Source organism: Platalea leucorodia, assembly GCF_965183815.1.
Source record: "Platalea leucorodia genome assembly, chromosome: 5".
Classification (NCBI taxonomy): Eukaryota; Metazoa; Chordata; class Aves; order Pelecaniformes; family Threskiornithidae; genus Platalea; species Platalea leucorodia.
Genome location: NC_138827.1, coordinates 79,293,020 through 79,316,411, shown reverse-complemented (window position 1 = coordinate 79,316,411; position 23,392 = coordinate 79,293,020). Strand labels below are relative to the sequence as shown.

The 23,392-nt window shown below is 36.9% G+C and overlaps 1 protein-coding gene across 3 annotated transcripts; it reads left to right on the top strand.

Annotated features, from left to right (window-relative positions):
- The first annotated feature begins 191 nt into the window (after positions 1-191).
- HAT1 (histone acetyltransferase 1) lies at positions 192-21,851 on the top strand. 3 transcript variants are annotated; one of them, XM_082311612.1, is made up of 11 exons: positions 192-266; positions 1,506-1,577; positions 4,368-4,443; positions 6,216-6,336; positions 11,978-12,157; positions 12,392-12,513; positions 13,014-13,118; positions 13,462-13,568; positions 16,146-16,297; positions 17,589-17,705; positions 21,501-21,851. In XM_082311612.1, the coding sequence occupies exons 1-11, from the start codon at positions 260-262 to the stop codon at positions 21,666-21,668; spliced, it is 1,227 nt and encodes a 408-aa protein (XP_082167738.1). In that variant the 5' UTR covers positions 192-259; the 3' UTR covers positions 21,669-21,851. The 3 variants fall into 3 exon arrangements, with proteins under 3 accessions (XP_082167738.1, XP_082167740.1, XP_082167739.1); XM_082311614.1 differs by lacking the exon at positions 192-266 and adding an exon at positions 274-581; XM_082311613.1 differs by lacking the exon at positions 192-266 and adding an exon at positions 481-597.
- The last annotated feature ends 1,541 nt before the right edge of the window (positions 21,852-23,392 follow it).

The window sequence follows — 23,392 nt, the reverse complement described above, 5'->3', positions numbered from 1 at the left end:
GCCGGCCAGGCCGAGCCGGCCCGGGCTCCCGGGGGCGCCGCCCTGGGGGCGGGGCTATGCAAACGAGCAATCGCGCGGGTGCGCCACAGCGCCGGGCATGCGCACGGGCTGCGCGCCTCGCACAGTGTGGCTATTGGCTCCCCGCTGCGTTTCGGCGGGCGGAAGCGGAAGTATGTGTGTGCGCGTGCGCTCATTTCCGGTGAGTGGGCGCGCGGGTTGATTCGTTCTGCCCGGGTGACTCGGCCGCCGCTCTTCGGAAATGGCGGGTGAGTCCCCGGGCCTGGTCTGCCCTGCGCCGCACGCCCGCGCTCCGAGAGCTGACAGGGCCCTGCCACCCTGGCCGCGGAGGGGGGCGGTGGCGGCTGCTTGGGGGAACAGGTCTGGGCGCTGCCGGCGCCTCTCCGTGAGGCGGGGCGAGGCCCCGGGGGCGGTCGGCACTGTTCCTCTCGGCCGGGCTCCTTTGGGCGCTGGCAGGGCCCCGGTGCCGTCCGCGCGCGGGAGCGCTGTGGCCGGGACGTGGGGCAAGGAAGCGGAGCGTGAGCTCGGGACGGCCGTGGCGGGACCAGCGGGCGGGGGTGCCGGTGAGGGCTGACCGCGGTGAGTTCGGACGGCCGGGGAATCGGGTGTCTGGGTGGGGAGCGCGGCTAACTGTCTGCCCCCCTGGGCGTGCCGCTGCTGGGCAGGCAGGCGTCGTCGGGCTCACGGTCCCCGCGCTTAGTAGTGGTAAGCTGGAGCGTACCTCTATGCCCAGTAGTTTACTGGGGGGTGGGGGGATCAAAAACCTAAACTTGTTTTTACTTGAAGTTCACTATTTAAAGCTAAAGGAAGAACTTTCTGATGAGACTTCTGGAAGGAAGGGGGGCTGGATTTGTAAAGCACTTGAAAAATACATAATAAGTGACACATCTTCTGTGCTGGATTATGCTTTGAAAAACAAACTAGATGCGATTTGTTTGTTATTTCCTTCCGCATCCGCTCTGGAAGAGAAGTGGTAACGATAATTGCTGGTGGTATACATGCCACTGTAGTTCATTAATACCTGTTTATGAAAATGACTTAATGCAAACACTTGAAATGCCCTGAAGTGTGTTACTACACTTGAAATGCCCTGAAACGTGTTACTTAACATGTTCTTTAAAAGAAACATCTGTTAGGCTGCATTCTTGGTTTCTACTTAGAGTTTGGTAATAACTTAGAACATTTAAATGTTTTTATTGTAATGTCCTTCATTCTCAGAAACTAAAAAGAGAGGTACTTGTGGTCTGTGTTCTAGTTCTTGTTCCTAGTTCCAGAAAAGTGTCTGAGATAAACATCTATATTCCTTTTACACATTGTAGCATGTAGCTTTTTTACCTACTTGTTCAGTATTTTTGGTGGGTTTGTGTTGTGTATGTGTTCTGGTTTTGAGAACCTTTTTCTAAATATGTTCCTTGAATAATAGTGATGCATAGATTGTACATCTCTTAACTCTTTTTAAAAAAAAAAAAAAAAATCTTTTTCTTCAGGACTTACTGCTATGGAGAAGAAGCTGGCTGAATACAAGTGTAATACAAATGAAGCAATTCAGCTGAAACTAGGTAATAACACTTTTTAAATATTGTGCATTTGATACTGGAATATTTTAGTACCTTCTTAAGAAACTTCCTTATACTTAAATCCACCCAGGTTTTAATATGTACTTAATTAATGTAAATATACAAACACAAGAATAGGAATACATAGTCTAGTTTTGCTGAGACTACTACAATTAAAGTACAGCTATAGAAATTCAGTCCTGTCTCCACATAATAATGTCATCAGCAATTTATTAGCCTGTTACCAGAGTGCATTGGAATTACATCTTGTCATATTTTCTTGAAGTATTCATTATGTTCTTTTAGTTTCCCTTTTCTTCTCTAATCCTTATGCCATGGTGCAGTCCTATGTATGTGTCGTCTTCATGGTGACCATAGCAACAGAACTCATTTCTTTAGGGTTACAAATATCTAGTTATATATTATATATATTTTAGCATCTTTCCCTTTTCTCTTTCTTTGAGGGGGAAAAAATAAAAGCAAGAAAGAAGATTGAAAAGTGTTGTTGAGTTGGGTTTTTTGCTTCCCTTCCCCCCCAACATCTGGATTACACAATACATTTTTAATGAAAATTGTTTAAAATCTGAATGGAAAGAAATGTCGCTCTTTTGAGAGCTGTTTATTGCTCTCTGTAGCTAATTTGCTTACTAGGACATCCAGAATACAGACTGAATTACTGAACTCTTGATGGACTTGCTTATATCTCAAACTTACATGCAGCAGTAATAACTTGAAGAATAAGGCATACCTGTCTGACTTTCAATCTTTCCAGCCCTTCAGCAATTTGTTCCCTTGAGCAGTACAAATACCATAATGTATTAAGAAAATAAAAGTAATGAACCTGTAAAGCAGTTTTCGGAAGTACTACTAGCAATCTGTTCTATATAGTTTAGTAGCATCTTTAATACACAGTCACCTTTTGGCTTGTGAGCCAAAATGTCATTATAAACAAAATACTTAAATCTTTAAGCCACTGTAATTGTGAAGTATTTCTCTTCCTCTTAAACATTATTTCAAATAATGGTTTTATGACTAGATCTGTTGGTTTTTTTTTCTTCCACCTGTCTAAAACCAAAGGAAAGAATGAGAGATAATGGTATCTGAGTGAATTTTGTCTAGAAATCTGAGGAGCTGCTATATCAGGTTTCAGGGAGACTGCTAGAGGGTTTTTAATCAAGGTACCCATTGCCCATCTCAGCTAATATTTTTAGCTTCCTTTTTTATTTCAGAGTGTAGATGTTCCATATACAAATTACATTAAGAGAACAGATGAGAAACTACAAAGTGGTACCATTAAAAAAAAAAGTATTTCCCACGTGCATATAAAAGCAGTCATACACTATCCTCTTCAGGGTGCTAATTTCTTCCATGGTGACAATTCAGAATTGCTCTTTGGTTTTGGTTTTTGTTTTGTTTCTTTTTTGTTGTTGTTTGTTTGTTTGTTTGTTTGTTTGTTTTAACACTGCTATGTTGCCTCAAATCTGTTGCTTTCTGAATTAAACCTGAGAAGACAAGAGCAACTATTCTCTTTTGCTTTTGTGAGGGCCAAACTTTTATCTTATCACTAGAACACTCATCATTTGTATTTTTCTCTTTGAATACTTACTTTCTAATAGCATCAGAAAAAACTTGTTTTTCTCATCTCCACTTTTACTGGAGTAAAGCAGCAATGAAGGTGTAGTTACATATTCCACATGCTTTAAAAAAAAAGCTTTAATACCAATATTAACTCCTACAACATTGCATGGTCATGCTAATGCAATATTGGCTCATTCAACGTCAAAAATGTGTAACTGTTTTCTTGAGCTACCTGTGCCTCGTTAACGTGGCTGAACTATCACTTTAATGCCCAAGTTAAGAGTTATATCTCTTTGAATTTTAGGTGTTTTTTTTAGCTGCAGATACACAGTGTATGTTTGGGAGTCAAGCATCTCGGTCATCTAAATTTTTTTCCTAGAAAATCCTGCTTTAATTTCTAATTTCATCCCCTAATCATAAATCATATATTTTATGGTGAAGGAACTCCTGTCACAATTACTGTGGAGCAACTGCTTTAACTCCATAAGCCTGAATAAAATGCTTGTTCGGTAAGTTACTGAGTTTGAGTAGATGCCATTGTAGTGAATATTTTTACACTACCAGAAAAGACCTTGTTTAATAGTAGGCTTTGAGGGAAAGTAAGCAGTCAGAAAAAAAAAAAAAAAATCACTGATTACTTTGGTAATATTGGTACAAGTACCAGTATAGCATTGGTACAGCTGTTTTGTATGTATCCGTGCTAATTCTCCAAAACTGATATGAACATAAACGCACATAAACATTTCTTTCCATTCATCACTCCACTGAAAACCTCCTACAGTGAAGTGTTCTCACCTGCATGTGGGAGAAGAATGGCAGAATGAGAGGGCAACATTGATTACATGATTGGTCTGGCTTACTGTGGGAATATCCAGCTGGGCAGTGTCCTCAGTGTTCAGGATGAAGTTAAAGGCAGTAATGTTCAGGAGATACATATATAAAATATATAAAGTATACATCTGTGTCAGTTTCTCCATTTTATTCTGCTTAATGATTTGATCTCCTCAGGTCAAATAACATGCATCTAAATTGCACAAGATGTCTTTATTTCATTTGTGTGCCAGCCTAATGTAGATAGGTTCATAATTGAAGTTGTCTGACTCTGTAGTGGAAGAATGCATGAACATCTAGCATGGCATCTGTGGATAAACAAACTGAAGCTGATGACTTGGTCATGCTCTTTTTTTTTCTTTTTTTTTTTTCTTCTCTTCTCAGTTCGCTTTCCGGAGGATTTGGAGGATGACAACACAACATTTAATCCAGAGTATAGCCATCAAGTGTTTGGAGATGAGTAAGTTAAAGTATCGAGCGTCAAATTAATAGGTCTGGAAGGGGAAAGTTGCTTGTTAGAAATTGCTAGAAAACAAGAAATCCTGCTATACCAAGCTATTTTAAATGACACAGCAATAGTTCAGTTTTATGACTGTATAGTTAAACAGTGGCCTTGGTGCCTAGCTTGTAGAGTTTGAGCCCGTAGTCATTTTATGTGCTGTTTTTAAGGTAGATTAGCAGAGAATGAAATACCTCATTTTGCAGTCAGAATTACTTCTTTAAGTGGGTATTGTATTCATGACATTTTTCTAAGATTAGGAAAGAATTATCGATTCTTGCTAATAACTTTCACAGTAATGTGCACCCAAAAAAACAGTATCTAGTAACAGTATATCAATTTATTTTTACTACTACATGGGATGTTTAGTGAATAAAACACAGAAGTAAAGTATTAATTTAAACTCACATTGGTGGCTGTTCTAGATCATTGAACGTTAACTATTGAATTTAGGGGTTTATTTTCTCTAATGCGTACACTTGTAACCAGTTAGACATGCAGGGGATACAGAAACTATAGAAAAGTATTGGTCCCCCCCCCCCCCAGTATGCTGATTTTCACATTGTAGGGAAGTTAGCCACTATGTTGCTAGTGCTAAAGTGTCATTTAATGTTTTAGTAGAGTGATATTCAACAAGCTGTCCATAGTTTAAAAAAAAAAAACAAAAAACAAACAAACAAACAAAAAAAACCCAACACCCACACAAAACCCCACTAAGGAAAATCCACGTGCACATATCTGTGGACTTCTTGAAGTGATAAAGTTTCTTAATTTCCAATTCCTTTAAAAGGCATTCTACGTACTCCAAGTAGGATGAACTACCTATATTAATTGTAATAAAATTGGTTATGCTACTACACATCTACTGCAGCTATCATTGACAATAATTATACTTTTAGTAATGGGAGAATTCTCCAATCTGTCAGTATCACTAACAAGCAAATTCTTGTGCTGGCACTTACGCTTCAAATTTTATATTACAAATGTGCTACCATAAAAGAAAAATCTCAGTAAAAAAATTTTAACTATACATTAAAATAACAAAAAAAGGAACCTGTTTCTTTGTGAACATTACCGTTTTCTGCAGTTTAGTTTTTTGCCTGAAAATAAATTCTCTGTACTTCAAAACAGTATAGTGTTTATGTTCAGGCAGCTCATATTCTCAAAGTGTAAAAAAGGCTTTTGTCTTCCATACCTTTTTTTGCATTTACTTGATTCTGGTTAGATCGGATAACATACAGAAACTGTCCACCAAAGCCACTTATTGCTATGACTGCATATCTATCTGTTTTATACAGTACGAATTGCAGTAGTGTATTCTAAAATATACTACACTGCAAAATAAGTTTTAATAAATGTCATTGATCAATTAATATAAATAAATGTTAATGAGTTTAAGATATTGAGAAACATAAATGCAGTATTGGCTATTTCAGGTATCCTTTCTTGAGCTGTCACAGTTAAGTGCACAGACACTGCCTTACTGAGTTTGGGAACATGTTCTATTTCTCCACTAGAGGAGCAAAATAACTAGTAGAAATGGTGTAAGGCATTCTCTCTGTCTAGATAGTGCACATCCAGTTTGATTCCCTTTTCCTGTTAGGAAGTTTAGTATACCTCACTGGGAAAGACGATGTGAACTTCAAAGCTTATTAAATGAGGGCGCTGTGATGTGAATGTTTTGCTGTGAAACTTTATATAAAGTTCCTGATTGCTCTTTTCTCCTTCCTCAGTGAAGTTGCCTTTGGCTACAAGGGACTGAAGATCTTCTTGTACTATATCGCTGGTAACCTGTCAACGCTCTTCCGCATCGAATATACATCTAAAGTTAATGAAAAGTTTGACTGTGTGGAGGTAAAGACAGAACAAGACCTGCACTTAAAATATTATTGAGAAGGCTTAGTTGGGATATGGACAAGAATGCTAGGTTTAGTAATTGCTCACCCAAACATGATTTATATTAAAAGCAAACAAACAAAGCTTGCTTTGTTGCTAAGCTGAAAAAAGCTTTGAACTTAATCTATATGTTTTTCCACTGTTCCTCCTTTGACTGCAGTACCATGAAAATTGTGGCAAACGGTACAGTCAAACATGAGGTGCTAATACCAAGGCCAGTTCCACAAAAAAACACGACAACTTAGTACGTCTATATATTTTCATGTTAATTGTCGCCAGGAGGAGGACTAGTATTGGTGGTTTTTTTTAATATTGAAGAGAATTCCGTAAGAAGGAAAAGGAGGTTTCTATAAACACTGCATGAGGTAGGATACTTGACTGTGGCTCTTTAAATGGCAAATGTGGAGAACAAGTAAGGCAGAAATGAGATTAGAAACTTCTGTTTGGGTATCATGTGTGCTTTACATCTTACTTAAAGGAATACAATAATACAAACACATGCAGGATGTTTTGTTTGGTTTTGGGGTTTTTTTACTTTTTTCTCTTTTTGCCTACAGGTTTTCCAAGCTTATAGAACACTTGTAGAAAAGCTTTCTTTAATCCTTCTGTATATGCTCTCAGAATATTTTTGAGGTAACCCCACAAAAGCTAAGCTAGTCAGTCTTTCAACCAACTGAATAAAGGTATATGGAACTTACAAATAGGAATAAAATATCTTCTTAACAATTTTTTTAACTGTTAAATACTTGTATAAGTACCTATACAGTTATTTAGAAAAACTCAATTTTTCAGAGTGGTCTCTGATGCATTAAGAAAACTTGATATCGTCTGAGTTTTACTTAGTTATACGGAAGAAAAAATTGAGTTGATTTCTTTCCAAAAGAGCTATTGTTATGGTTATTAATGAATTTTTGTAATACTCTGTAGTGTGAAATGGCTATACATTTGCACTGACTTCAAATTACTCTGCCTGAGAAAAGCTTTTTTTTTTTTAAAGTAAACATCTTTATGACTTCAAGCTGTATTTTAAGTTCCTAATTTCAGATTCATCAGAATTTCTTTAAATGTTTTCAAGGAAAGGCCTATTCTAAACAAAAAAATACTGGCATTACTTTGTTAAATTAATTTTAAAGATTTGCCCTTCCGTGTTCTGAAGTTGTATTAGAATATACTTAGTTCAACAGGCTAAGTGCCTGGACATGTCTGAAATACTTTTGAGGCTAGGGCAACATATCTTAGGAGTGAAAGGTCATGCTCTTCAATCTTTAGAAGGTTTTTAGAAATAAGGAAAAAAGGAAAGCCTGTTGGCAAAGTAGTAATCATTAAAATAAAACAGTCAAACCTTCACCAATATAAGTTCAAAAACATGTCACAACAGGAATCCACACTATAGCACCTCTTTACTCATAGTCTATCTATTTTCTGTACAAATAACAAAGCCACTTTACTTTTCTGGAGGTAGGAACAAGGTAAACAAGGTCTGTCTTGCCCTGAGCACACTCTGTGACTTTTTGATCACTCTGAATCCTTGCTTCTTTCAAGCCCTGCTTCCTCTACTGAATTATTCCTCCAATTGCTTAAGGGTGTGAGATGGGGACAAAAAATCTTTTTGAGCGAGGCTTCTGTATACTTTCCTGAGTATTTACAAGCTTTGACTGAATCGGAACAATGTGGTAGCTTACCCTGGGCTTCCCTTGGTATTGTTAACGCTGTGCATCCAAATAGGCTGCTCGTATGGCTATATCTAAACCTTAGTAGGAAAAAAGATACGGTGGTTATCAATCATGTTCCGCATTTGTATTTGCCATTAGTTCAGCCACCTTAAGATATGAATGCATTTGCAGAGACTAAAACATAAGCTGTCATTACAGCAGGGTGTTAATTTAATATTAACATTTACTTTTTGAAGTTAACTGTTTGGTTGCTGATCTCAGCTCCTTCAGGATAATTATACTAAGATGCAGACTATCTGCCATATGTGACAGGTAATCTTTGTGCTGTGAATAGATGGTGTTTAGGAAAGGACAGCAGCCTCTGCCTTTAACATAACTGGTTACAAGTAAGAAGTTAGTTTTAATGCTCTGCAAAGTTATTTGCAGCTTAGGATTTTGTGTCTAAATACCCACAGAAGCCCATTCAACAGCAAATGGGTTTATTCTGTGATATTAAGTTTGGTTCCATTATTGCTAAAGCAGCTGCTACAATCTCTGCTAGGGACTGACAGAAATATTCCTCCCAATACCACTATTTTTTTTTTCCTCCAAGATCTTTTCAAACATGAGGAAAAAGATAAGATCCTGAAATGCCAAGAGCCAGTCATATTTATGCATCTTAATCTCATCTCCCTAAAGATGGATCTAAACCATGTTAGTAGGGCAGGCTCAGCAAAGTATGATCATGTTTTGAACAGAAGCTGGCACTCCATTTAGTTAAAATGGACAGAATTTATCCCTTGGGTGGAGTTGATTCCTTCAAATATCTGAAGAGAGGCTGCTTTCTTGTAGTGTAAATATTAATAGCATTGACCTCCAAATTGCTTGCTGCTTTGAGAGATGCAGCTGTTCAAGTATCCTCCTTTTCATCTGGATTAATTATTTTAAATTAAGCCACTTTGAAACAGCATATACGTGGTATACAAATGTCGTAACTGCCTGCTAGTACAAGAATAATCTCTTTATTAAAATTATCCAGAGTCAAATGGAATGTACAAAGAGATACAGCCCACTTAAGTAGTCCTGCTACAAATCAAGTTTAGTTACAAGCCTATACCAAATTCCCTATCATCACCTCCCATGATTCCGATTATGATGATTATACATTACAGGCAGTACTTCCATGAACCACAAGCTCAACAACTCTTGGCTGGCTTCATTCAGGTTTTTGAATGCTTTGTTGTAAGTGGCTTTGCCTATGTTTAACACTGCTGCAGTAGTCAACTGGATTGTTTTTCTGAAGAGAAACTTGTGCGTCATCGTGTATATCCGTGCCAATTGGTAAGATAGTGCCTTGCTCTGATAAGAGAAATAAACCTCTCGCCAATATCAAAGAAATACACAAAGGGAGGCAGTAAACAAATTTTTGGTAACTCCTTGGATTATGAGCACCTCAGAGAGAAGTGTTTGGAAAGCGCCTACTATGTAATGGGTGTTTCCATGAAAAAGTACAAGCATTAATGAAACAAATTATTTGTATGCTGTTGATATTTCTAGATTCCAGTATTCCAGGACTTAGTAACTGAAAAATTGGATGACTTAAACTTAGGACACCATTCAAACTGAGGATTCTGTGATTTCCTCTGCCAGAAAGGGAAATCTTGTTAACCCTAAAAGTAACTGAAGAATATAGCTTATTTTCTTAAATTATGTCAGACCCCATTTCAAGGGGAGATAATTTTTAGGAGGCAGTCAGTGAAATATATGCTGTGGTCATATAGAACTAAGAAGGATTATCTACTGCTTAATCTGCTATGCCTCTGTTCTTATGATGTAATTAAACAAGACTTTTCTGTGATGGCAGTCAGTGATGGATGCATTATCTTACATGCTTTCAGCAGGTGAAAGTTTGTCTTCCTTATCACTAATGAAGAAACTTAAAAACATGAGGAGAGCAAAATTACTTAAACATTATTTATATAATACTTCATACTGCATAGTCACCCTTTTTAGATATCTTTCACATGGCCTTATTGAACTGATGCTTGGAAGTCTTGTTTTAATTCTAGATTACTTTTACATGCCTTTTTCAGATATATAATATGAAAGGCGCTACAGATTCTTAGTTGTGGTTTCCTACAGCTTTGTCAGCAGTGCAGACTTAAGATTTGTGTAAACAATGCACTTGAACAGTTAAAAAAAAAAAGTATTTCTAAAAAGTGTTCCATACAAATACTTTTTCTTTATGTAATTCATTGATTCGGGAAAAAATGGCTGCTTTTATGTAATGCGGTTAAATCAGTAAGTGTAAAGAAAATATGTTTAACTAATATTGCTTTAAGAAGAATAGCAAAGGTGCCAATAAATGCATCTCCTTTGTTTTGAAAGTGAAATGGATGTAAAGATTGTATGCGTTTTAACTGGGTTCTTACACTATGTATTGTAGAGCTATATTTTAACTGCTTAATAGCTCTCTCTACAAATATAAATATAAATGTTGGTAGTACCAAACCATTAAGAATAAAACTTGTTTGTGCTGAACTACATCCATCTTTCTCTACACTAAAAATGTAACTGAATGATAAAGTGCTATTCATTTGCAGGTGCATTGCTTCTACTTAAGGGACTATGGTTGAAAGGACAGGAATTAGTAGCATGTTGTATTAGCCTTTTGTAGTGTATTTTGTTCTAAGCATCTTAATTTCCCTGTTTTGAATGCTAAGTAGCAAGGGTCTTGGTTTTGAACTAATACCCATCATGCATGTAAACGGTGTGAAAGAGCTGCTTAGTAAGTTAACACAAAGTGTTCTTGTGTCAGTCCTTGTGGAAATAGATACAATACAAACATTACAGCTGAACTCACGGCAAACTCCATTAAGTAAAAACCTGGATTCATTGTCCAGAGGAAAGTTTGAATTGAATGTAAGCTCATTTTGTTGAATGTAATGTCAGGCTTTTAGGGGTTGTATTGAGGAGTACGGTTTTGTTAAGTTGAGACCAATTCATTAAGTTTTATTGCCTGGTGAGAAGCAGTAATACGTTATTGTGAAACTTCATCAAATATTCATGGTTAAAAAGAAGTAGTAAATGTATTCAATCAAGTGGTTTTTTTGGGGTCTGAAAAGGATTATGAAGTCTGCTCAGCTGATAGTCTCTAACTTTCACTTTGGTTATCTGAAAAGAGTAATTTTAACCTCTAAATTTAATTGTGGTGTCAGAATGTTTCTTCTTCCCCAGTATGTTAGACTACAGGTCAGACTTGCTGACGGTATCCTTAAATTATATTTTTATTATTTTATGTCAAACTTTGTTTTCAAAATGTTCTTTGATTTGAATGCAGGATGTTGTCTTCTGGGTTTGTAATGTGTTTTGCAGCTGATCCTATAGGCAGGCATTTCAAGCAGGGAGACATAAGAATGCAAGAGTGTGCTAGCTGTCACTTTTCTGTTTGGGACCTACCATTTTTAGTCTTTGTCCCTTTTCCTCCACTTAGTTCTGCACCACCTAATACCTCTTGTAAGCTGCTTGTTTGGGAACCTGAGTTCTGCAAGACTGTGTAGCATAGTCTTGGAGAATTGCTGGCTGGGAAGTCTTAGCTATTCTGAAAGTGCAGCATAATCAGAAGCTATCAACACTCTTAGGTTTTACTTGGACAAATGTAACAATCTTTAAATGTAAAAATGTTGGTGAACTTGTGCTGTAACTACGAGCTTTTTGATGCTGACAGTGGCTGGATTGTGACCTTTCTGGATCTCGTCAGTGCAGCTCTTTTACTTGCTGGAAGGTCACTACTGAACAACAGGAACGCTTTCTTTTTCTTTTTTCTTTTTTTTATTACTGTTAGCCCATAGCACCTCTTTTATATTCATTTCTTATAGCACAATAGTGACATCAATGCTGTCTTTTTCTAATCTTCCACTGATCCTGTCTCCTTTTATAATATCCAGGCAGATGATGTTGAAAGTAAAATTAGAGAAATCATTCCTCCTGGTTTTTGCACAAACACAGATGACTTTGTGTCTCTGCTGGAGAAGGAGGTCAACTTCAAGCCCTTTGGAATGCTGCTACACACATATTCTGTCCATAACGAGGAAGCTGGTGAAGATATAACATATCAGATATACAAGGTATGAAAAATAAGTGAAACTTCTGCTTTTGAGCAATGAAATTAAAGTTTATTTTGCAGTGATGCACTTTCAGTAATGTTTCAACTATAGTATATAAATACTGTCATTTTACCAGTTTATTAATAAATTATAAACATGCTTTTTTGTATTGGAGAATTTAATTAGGTTTTGCATATTTTTTTCCTCTTACATCTGTGATAGGTTTCACCTGACTTCTCCTGGCTTTTTCCCTAGGCCGACATGACATGTCCAGGCTTTCGAGAATATCATGAAAGGCTTCAGACGTTCTTGATGTGGTTTATTGAAACTGCTAGCTTTATTGATGTAGATGATGAAAGATGGAACTACTTTCTAGTGTAAGTACAGTTCTAAAGCAACAGTGGACCTTATTACCTCCACAAAGCCTGCATTTTAATTGTGGCTGGCCAATTATTGGAGCAGTATAATGATATTTTTCCCAGGAAAGAAAAACCATTGTTTATGAGGCTTGAGTTTTCCTCCATTATGCTTTGGGAAACCTTGAGAATAGAGCTGAATTAAATGCTGTTGTCCGTTAGAGCCCTGAATGTAGGCTTAAACAGTAAAATGAGCTTTGCCTGTGTTTTCTTTTACTTGCCACCTATTCATCTTTATAATAGGCAAGTGCACTGAAGTGCTGTAAAGAGGCCTGATTTATCCAAGTTGCTGCACACCAATTAAGTGAATTGTACATTCAGAACATAGCAGGTGTACCCATTGGGCCCTCACAGAGTAGCTTGCTGACACTGAAAATTCAGTTGGAGAATGGAAAAGAAAATGGACACTGCATGGGAGCGCGACTGTAATTGACCTGCTTGGCTTTCTGTTTTATCTGCAGATTTGAGAAGTATAATAAGGATGGAGCTACGCTCTTTGCGACCGTAGGCTACATGACAGTCTATAATTACTATGTGTACCCAGACAAAACCCGGCCACGTGTAAGGTAATTGGCGGCGTAACTCGTGCCTTGCCTTTTATTTCAGAAGAGGGAACTGCTGAAGTTCCCAATACTTGTTTATAATGGTGTTGATTTGTTTAAAAAAATCCCCATTATTGGCTGGCTATGCACTGATTTATTTCATTGTTCCCTTCTTGAAGCAGAGGGAATCTCAAACGAGTTTTGAATATTTAGCAATTTTAAGACTCTGTTAAAAATTATATTTTAACATGAAGATTGCTACATGTACTTTAATCTAAAATGAAATGCCATTTCTTTTTTAAGCTTTTACATTATAATGTTTGCAAATGCATGCATTTGAACTGAAAATACATTCCTTTGTCTGTAGCCAGATGCTGATCTTACCACCATTCCAAGGAGAAGGCCATGGTGCTCAGCTTCTTGAAACAGTTCATAGATACTATATGTCTTCTCCTACAGTACTTGATATAACAGGTTTGTGTTTAAATTTTTTACTCAGTTCACCTGTTTAATAAGCAACTTGTAGCATTCACAGGTTGTTAGCCTGCAAACTAACTTTCATGTTCATTTGTCAGAATTAAATGGCCTTTTGAAGATTTAGCTTCAGCTCAGTTCAGGATTAATAGTACCCTGGTTTGTAGAACTGTATATAATGTAGCTCCTTAAATCCTTTACTTAGAGAACAGCACACCAGGAAAATTCAATCCCTAGCATGAACGGATTACCAGCTAATTAGCCATTTTATTGTGAGATACACAGCTGAGTTTGCCAAGAGATCAAGCTTTGTCAAATTCCTTGTTCAACTTACTCCTATTAGCCAAAACTGAAAACTGGGGGTGGGGGGAACACCTAACCAAAATAGCATATTAGTATTCGTGTGCAAGCCAAAATTTTACAGACAGTAAAAATCTGTAGAAAATTTGTGCTCCAGGAGCATGTATTGCTGGCTGAAGGCACCCATGATATTAGAGGTGTGTGCACAAATACCTAAAAATAAAAAAATATTGAGGAAGTGGCAGGGACGGGGCGAAAGGGTGTATGTGGATAAAAAATGGCTACAAACATGACATCTATCCTGTGATTTCAAGTTCAATATAGGAAGAAATGCAGTTCAAACACATGATGTGACCATTCAATTCTAGGTGGTATCTCAGACCTCATCTTAGTTAGACATAACTCCCCCATTCAAATTAAAATACAATAGAACACTTGCTTTCATAATGCATTGCTGCAGGATAATCCTAACAAAGTAATCCGCCTCATAATTTTAATCCAGTTCATAGGAACCTAAGGAAATATAACTTCGTTTATGCAACAGGATATCATATGCATCATGCATTTACTTTTTTGTTTTTTCCTTTTAATAATATGAAGCTTTACATAGCTCTTATAGCTGAGGATAAAGTCTTAACGTGGTACTGCATAAATCACGTGACATGTTCATGGCTCAATGCCTTAAATGCAGGGTTGTAGCAAACAGTAAATGTGCACTAAAATAGGTTTTAATTTCTTTATGGAATAAAGCAGGAGAAAGCTTGCAATATTCTACATGGCACTCAAGTTACAGAAATTAAGGCTTTTACAAAATTATTTATTGTTCTTTTTGAGGGGGAAGTCAGGCTGGACAATCTTGATATGGCCAGGATATTTAGTTATGTAGGATCTAAAATTGTGAAGTAAAGCCTTTAACCTTTCTGAAAAGAGGAAATGAAGATCTACTTAACTTCTTCAAAAGAGCTAATGCTTTTTAAAAAAAAATTTACTTTGGAGTTTCACATTTATAACATTTTTTTGTTCTGCTTATAACTTGTCATCCTAACTGACCAAGTGAAATGTATAATAGTGCTTACTGTACAGAAACTGCCTCATCTTTCTTATATCTAATCTGAGCAAAAAGGAATGGAATAAATTAATTTTAGTACAGCTTCTCCAGTCTCTTTTGCAGAATAAGTGCTATAAGACTTGCCATACAAGATTAGGCCCCTCATGCATAAAACATTTTAACTGATACAATCATCAGAAGCATTCTCCAACCCAAAAAATAAATTGCCAGTTGTGCAGTGCTGCATATACACAGCAAAAACTTCTATCCCAGTCCTTCCTCTTGGTAACTTTTGATCATCCTTAAACTGCAAATTTCAACTATTTACAGTGGTCCTCAAAACTAAAGAAAAACACAGCTGGGATATAAGCAGCTCAGCAATAAATTCCACAATGGTAGTCCACAGAAAAATGAGTGTTGGGGGGGAACATGACCCTGCTACTTTTTTGTAGTAAGTCTGTCTAAACCATTAAGTAAGGAAGAAAGAAATATATTCACAACACTTTAAGCATTTTCCTTCTGCATAGTTCGTAAGTGGGAACAAAGTTGCATATGCGACCATGTTGATGTTCACCAAAGCTAGTTCTCAATTTTTTTCTAAAGCAACAGTTTTGATAGTTATGCTACCACTTTAAACCAAATGGAAGTAACTTGAAATTGTGATCAGCTTTTGCTTAGATCCTTCCAGCCTTTTAATTTTGGATAAGCTTGTCCTTTGGGTCCTTGTACCTTTCCCTGTCTTCCTTGCTAACAAAGACTATAACTCATGGTCAATAATTGTCTTCAGCTAGTTTAGTTGTATACAGCAGGATAGTTTCACCAGTCTTTTTCCCCATAATTAGTTTGTGTTCTAGTAGTTCTACCACTCTGTCAAATATAGAATAGATGGAACATACAAGAAAAAGGGTTTATACAAAGAGTAATTTTCTTTTCCCAAGGAGTTAAATTGGATTAAACATGTATATTGTCAGTCTCTCACAAATGTGTATATAATACTGCATGGTACTGCATATACAAAGTATTAGAAGTTTTTCTTTCTGCAGTCTCTTTAATGTCTGCTGTCAAACAGCTAAAACTTTGATAGCAGTACTTACAGTATTCATCAGTATATAAACAACTGTGCTTAATTGTATCTGATTTTGTTTTCCGTAGTTCTTTGTAATTACATACCAGAGATAGGAAACAAATAACACTGATATTAACTACATGCTTTTTTTTGTTCTTTCTAGCTGAAGATCCATCTGAAAACTATGTGAAGCTAAGAGACTTTGTTCTTGTAAAGCTCTGTCAAGATTTGCTGTGCTTTTCCCCAGGAAAGTTAATGCAAGGTTTCAGTCAAGAAATGGTGATGGAAGCTCAACAAAAACTGAAAATAAATAAGGTATTAAATCAGAACAGTTGTAGTTGGACATATTCTTATCAAACTAGTAGAATAATAATTTCAACATAGAGGTGGAGACTTGGAATTTACACACTCTGGTTTATTTCAAGAGATTTTTAGGATCTATCTGGAAGGGAGATACCTAGCTCATGGTTTTAGGAAAATGCTTTTTTTACCTACTAATTCTTTTGATGTAATATAATTCGAAAAGGTTTCCATTTCTTTCAGGTATATTTATACAAATAACAAGTGTTGTTTTCGGAATGCAAAACACTAAAGTAGCAAACAACTGCTACTAAGGCAGCTCTAAACACTTGGAGAACTAAACAGTTAAATTGAACAATTACATTTGTTCGTAATCTCAGTGAATGATTAAACTCATTAGTGAGTATGGTAGTGAAAAGGCAGAGTTGCTTAATTAAAAAAATCATTTGAACGTGGTTTAATGAAAATTTTGAGGCTTGAGGGAAGAGGGGTGTGAAGCTATATTCAAATGTGTTCATGAAAATGGTATGGCTTGTATAAGGAAGCTACATCTGCAGCCTTCTGATATCTTAAACCTGAAAGGATAAATAAGTTGGTTTGGTTTTTTAACAGTATCTGAACATGTGCTAGTGTAGCAAACAAACCATCCTATTTTTGTTCTGTTACTCAGCAAAAGAATAGTTGGTCTTAAATTCTATTTTCTTATGGATGCAACCGTTAATAGTAATATAATAGCAACGTGATTTTTTTTTTTCTTCCCAGATGTGATACTAGCTGATCCTGCTTCCAAAAGCACTTCATTTTTTTCATTTACTTCCCTAGTAAACAGAAAACTTTAAATATTGTTGTTTCATTCACGTATTTAGAACTTCCAGGGAGCCTTGTGAAGGGCAGTAGGTATATGGAGATCATTAAAAGTAGCAAAGTAGATACTGTTTAGTAAAATATTGCTTAATGTCACTCTAGTTCCACTCCTTCAGTTCTTTGAAGTATTTTTTGGACTCTGGCTTCTGGACTCTCTGCTGCTTATTTACAGCAGGTCCTTGAAGCATCTCTATAGCTGGTGCAACACTTTGAGAGATCAGACACTGGCTGCATGGAGGAAAATGGTTTTGAAGGAAAAACAAGAACGTTTATTCATTTAACCCACCAGATAGAAGGATAGGTTTGACAGAGGCTTTGTCCATGCCTCTGTCTTCCAGTAAGCTGAGGAACTACTCTAATATTTCAATATTTCTCCACTTTGAGTCGTATTGAGTGACCTCTTTATTCAGACATGGTTTTTATTCTCCTTTCTGTTCATTAGCAACACACAAGACGAGTTTATGAAATTCTCCGATTGCGTGCAACAGATATGGGTGATGCAGAACAGTCCAGAAGCTATCGGTTGGACGTTAAAAGAAGACTGATTGGCCCCTATAAGGTGTATATGACTTAAGTATCATTTAATACTTATTTCAAGGCTAATTATACTTGATTTTACTTTCATTTCCATAAATGTAGTTGATGCCAATTATGTTGCCAATCAACTACTATTAGTTATGCAGTGTTCAACTGACGCGTATACGGATGCAGAGAACATTCATGCATAGCAGTGCTGAAGATCCTGTGTTTGAGTCCTGACTGTTTCCTGCCCAATTCCAGCAGGAAGCTACTACTAAGCTTATGTTACCTAGCTACAAGTGGCATTATGCCCAGGTAGGCTTAAGCAAGGGGAAAAAGAAAAAAAAAATCTCAATTTCTTGAAAAGGTTAAAAATACCTTAGACAAACCAAAAATTTACAGAGGTAAATGCTGTAGTAAGTTAACACTTCAGACTAGATATAGTTTAGACGCCTGTTCTACTTGTTAGCTAGGTTTTTACAAAACAGCTTGCTAGAAGTAATCTAGCCATGTCAACGTAGAAACTCCATGCAGATGGAATATAAAATAATTTCAGCAGTAGAGTTTAAGCAAGTACTAAACTTAGTACAAAGTAACCTTCTTAGTTCCTACTAAGTATGCTTCTCAGGATTTTCAGTATAGTTGGTCTGTGTTGCATAAACTTACCTTTTGAGATACAGATTTTAAAAAAAAAATCCTAGTTGCTAATGCTATCAGTCTTTGTGTTAAGAGTCAAAAGACCACAAATAAATCTAGGTTTATTGCTATAACTAGCATGTTAGCTACTCTCTTCAATTAAGTACTCGCAGAGCAAACCAAAACCCTGTTGGAAAAGTTTCACAAAGTGTGAGAAGTACCTTGATTAGCTTGCAAGCCTTCCTAAAGCAGCACTTACTCTGTTATACTAAAATAGCAAAACTTTGATTGTATTCACGTTGGACTTAGGGAGGCTATTAGCAAAAATGAGAACCCAGCACTGTATTAAATACTTGCCTGATCTGGAGATAATACCATGTCGTGCTGAGTAGCAGGACCTTCATCAAAACGCTTTCTATTCTCCTTCGTGAGTGTCTTGTTTCATTTGCTAAATTTCACTCAGTGTTCACTACAAATAGGGCCATGATTTTTCAGCGGACTGTTCCATGGTTTCAGTTCATTCACTCAGCACTGAAGTCCGATGGGGGAAATCCAAAATTCCATAAGCAGCTTCAATTCTAGTGCTTCTAGCAATTGTCTCCACTTCAGTCTTTGCATGTAATAAATGCATTAATAATGAATGGATTTTGTATTGCTAGATATGCAATATTGCTACTTTAGAATATTACATTTTTAATTTTTCAATTATTTCAATGAGGATTCAAGAGAATCCTTAAAGCAGCCAACACACTTTCTTTGATTTTACGTTTCATGTTCTGAAATACAGGCATCTTGTTTATGGTAGTTCTACCTAGTAAACAGCTTACTCATGCACTCATTTTAAAGAATGTTACCAATAAATTTTAGTCATGATGCTATTTTCAAAAACTTCTCAGAACTGCAATTAAACTCACTTTTAATATGTATAGTAATTTGGGGGGGAGCAAATTTTAATAAAGAATCAGGAATATTACTGCATACTCTAATGCTGCTATCATTTTTTTTTTATATAAAGCACTTGATAGCTTTATTTGAACAGTGCTCTACAGATATAGAATAATTCTAAATTGCCACTACCTTAATTTAGTGAAAATGGTATTGCATCTTACAGCTATTTCCTGGCTAACAGTAGCAGAAATAAAACTATGCAGAAACCCCAGATGAAAAAACCTGTAATACATCTGTTCCCCTTGAAGTCTTCACATTAACAAAGAGGCTGTTGCTAAAAGTACGGTGGTTTTTATGTATACAGCACCACTAGATTGGAATGACTGATACAGCCAACTATGTTGCTCTCTGTATAAGTACTACTGATACAGGAAATAAAAGATTTGGTATTTTAGTGAACAGGGCATCACTCTAAGGTGGTTCAGAGGGTGAGCAGCTTGTGAAATTTCAGTTTCACTGTGGCTTCTCTGTTGCTGAAGAACTCTGCTTTTTATGCTCATTAGTGGGCTGTGCTGCTAGACATGTCTCCTTCATCATGTCTTTGTTCTTCATGTCATCCCTTTTGGAAGTAAACATCATTGCTGTGCCACTTTTATTAATTATGATACTTTGTTTGGGTTTGCTAGTTGAACTTTTCTGCCCAGCCCAATAACTTGCTCCCAAAGAATCCTCTTGAAACTGCCCAGGTAAAATGTCACTGACTGCAGGTTTCAGAATCTTGCGTACCTGGATATGCTGGTAGTGTATTTGGAGGGAAATGGAAATTGAAACAGCTGGTTATCTGAAACATACAGAGGGAATTTGCTTTTTACCTGGAATCTGGAACTTAAAGATGACCTAAAGCTACAGTATCAGGTGTAATGGGCATTTAAAAGCTGACACCTTTTTTCAGAGCTAATATTTATAATCTTGACAGATATTCCTGTTAATTAAGCAGACTTTGAATTAATTCTAGAATAAGGAGGTTTTAGTTTTTCTACTGACAGAAGCTTGCTCAGAAGATACTCATCGCTCTTTTCATTTGAGCAACTCATCACAGGTTTTGAGTATCTTACTCGTTTTGACTAGATAGAGCTAACATGAATCTAAAATTTGAACAGCTATGCTGCTTTTGACATCCTTTCTACAAGGAAATATTGATTATTGGCCAGAAATGTGCCTGGAGGCCTCATCAGGACTCTGATACAGAACTTCCTTTTCTGAACTGAACTTTGCCTATCTGTGAGAGATTATGAAAGTTTTTCTGATCTTACTCATTTACAGTTTACTGTGGTCTCCACTCCTTCCTCCTGACCCTCAGCACCAATCATAGAAAGAAAACAATTTTTCCTTTGAGAGAGAGGTGTAAAATTAAATAGAGCAGAGAAGGGCTTTGATTTTTGAGACTGATGGTAGAAGTAGAATTGTTTGGGGAAAATTTTGTTGTTTTAACAAACTCTGTGATTCTATAGGCATTGTAAAGACTTATCAATAAAGATGCCAGGCATACATAATGCATCTATTTCTTTTTTTTAATGAAATGTTGAATGAGATTCTGCTTTTACAAAGCAAGGGAAGACTGAAGAATGGAAAGTAACTAAGGAACTGAGCAGTTCAGAAATAGATATGAGGTGTATAAAAAAATTTATCTGGGAAAAGGAGAGACACCTCGAAATACTTCTGTATTTAAGAAACGGGTAAAAATATCACATGTGACACAGCAAGGCAAACTCCTTATCTTCTTGCTGTATGAATATGTTTATGCTTGTAAATAATGTTACTGCATTTCAATGCTGTTACTGCTAATCCCTGGTAACTTCTGAATAATTTGTAACAATTCCTGAAATGTCTTCTGCGTACAGGAGGCTTAGAATTAATTTTTGATAGTCAATTGTGGGGAAATCAGTTGGCTGAACAGCCACGTAACAGGACACCAGTGTGTTTAATGTCAGCATAGAACTAAATATCCTGGTCAATTTTCCACAGTCTAGTTTTTCATGCCGTACATCTTCAGTAGTAGAAGTACCATTAGACCTAATCTGTTTGGTTAAGGAAAAACTTTGAAACCATTTTTCACTTCACTGGTTCATTGGTAATACAGAAACTATGAGGCTTTAACAGAAACAATGCCCTAATCAAACACTGTTACTGTTTTTCTTAGGATTAGGGACATCTTAAAGAACTAGATAGTGAAATTGAATAAATGTAATGAAATACCGTATTCTTGATGATTATTGGTTGTGTTCAAACTACTATTTGTTTGATTGCTCAGAAAAAGCAGAGAGAACTTGCCAAGATGAGAAGGTGTCTGAGACCAGAGGAGCTGACGAATCAGTTGAACCAAATAGACCTAAACATGCAACATGAACAGTTAGAAGAGAGCTTCCAACAACTTGTTTCAGATTACCGAAGAGTCCTGGAACGACTTGCACAAGCATGAGGATCCTGCCTGTACAGGAAACTAGCAAATTTCTATACAGTGTTGTAAAGCACATCCTTAATTGCCACTTAACTGCAAAAAAACTCATGTGACGTTTTAATCACATTAAAGGTGACTTGTGTTTCTGTGCATTTTGAATATTTTCTATTTTTGTGTTGTAGATTTTTAAATGTTGTACTTTAGGTTTGGGGGCACTTATTGCTGAAATAAACAATGTAGATTCTCAGATACAGTATCACTTCAATTGTATGAATTTTCTTTTACCCGTCTGTTTTGCCTCAAGACTTTAATAGATACCTGAATAGCAAGTTAATACATAAATCTAAGCAATATAAATATTGCATCTCTCTTAAATTTCTCCTAACTTGATCCTCCTGAGGCTGTTCTACTTGGATCCTATTGTACTGTGTAGGGCCTGTGCACTCTTTGGTTTAATGTCTCGTGAGCAGGCTACAAGACTGGTTCCGTGGGCTGGCTGGCTTGCTTCCTGAGTACAGGCTCTTTACCTGTTCTTCAGAGTGGATGCTGCTCCCATAAGCTATCGGACCCATTCTACTTAAGCCTCTAAAGGGCCTTGAGCATATTCTTTTTCAAACCCCCAAGTTTGCAGGTTCATGATTTCAGGAAAATACCTCACAGTTGGGGAAACAGCCAAGACTTTGTAAGGACTCCAAAAGCACTTCTACTTCAGCTAGAGTAAGAAACATACAAATCTGTAAGAAGCAAGTGCCTTCATGTAGTTCCTTGACTCTATTCTGCTATCCATTGCTTCTCAGGCTTGAGGTCCTCCTGTCTCTCCTCCCTCAAAGGAATAAATTACTGTATCTTTTCTTGTAGTTCAGACTTTAGGACTGATTCATCTTGGCCTGTAATCAGGAGGATCATTGACATTTATTAACCATGTTTTGTGGTAAAAATGGGATTCAGGTCCAGCTTTCAAAACTGGAGTTTGTAGATTGACAGTTCTCTACTACCATCTGATATGATGTGGAGAAAAATGTAATGTTTTCCAAATGTTTAAATACTCCTGTATATTTTTTTTCCTATTAAATTCTTTTTAGACACTTTAATTCTTCTGGCTAGGATATCTTGTCTGTATGATATTGTGTTGTTCATCTACTAGAGTATCCAAATCTCATATTCCTTAATAATAACAGTTTTAGAAAGATCTCTCCTGGTGGTAGTAGTAAGCCTGAAGGTAAGTTGTGGGATCTGGAGGGCTGGGGTGGGTTTTCCTGCTTGGTTGGTTTTGGTTTCTTATTGAACATGTTCAGGTGCTGGTGATAAGCCAGAAATGGGAAAGCTGAACTGAAGAACTGTGCTTTAATTTGGTTTCTGCATAGAGGTTCAGGATACTTCTTGTGCTTCTGGGGAAGTCCACACTAACGCTGCCTGAGCTTTTGCATTGCTAAGGCTGAAGCTACTCACGAAGAAGTTCAAGCCTTTTAAGAAACTGTAGGACTAACAGGAAAAAACGCTGCCTGATGGGCCATTTGCCCACTTAGAGAGGTTGAACATTGTTTCCCTCTTCATAAGTTACTTTTCTTGGGGTGGGGGGGAGCATAAAAAGGCAGAAGTCTGGCATACCTGTTCCTTTCATCCTTCTAGTACCTGATGTGGGAAGGGAAAGGAGATTTGTCTGCTGTCACCCCCAGGTTATATGGATGTCCCAAAAGGGCTGAGAAATGTCATGAAACGTAGGCTTGATGCTAGAGGTAGTGAAG

Coding starts and splice junctions, on each gene's coding strand:
- HAT1 (XM_082311612.1), top strand. Junction 12,514..13,013: donor AGATGGAACTACTTTCTAGT/GTAAGTACAGTT, acceptor TTTTATCTGCAG/ATTTGAGAAGTATAATAAGG. Junction 13,569..16,145: donor TACAGTACTTGATATAACAG/GTTTGTGTTTAA, acceptor TGTTCTTTCTAG/CTGAAGATCCATCTGAAAAC.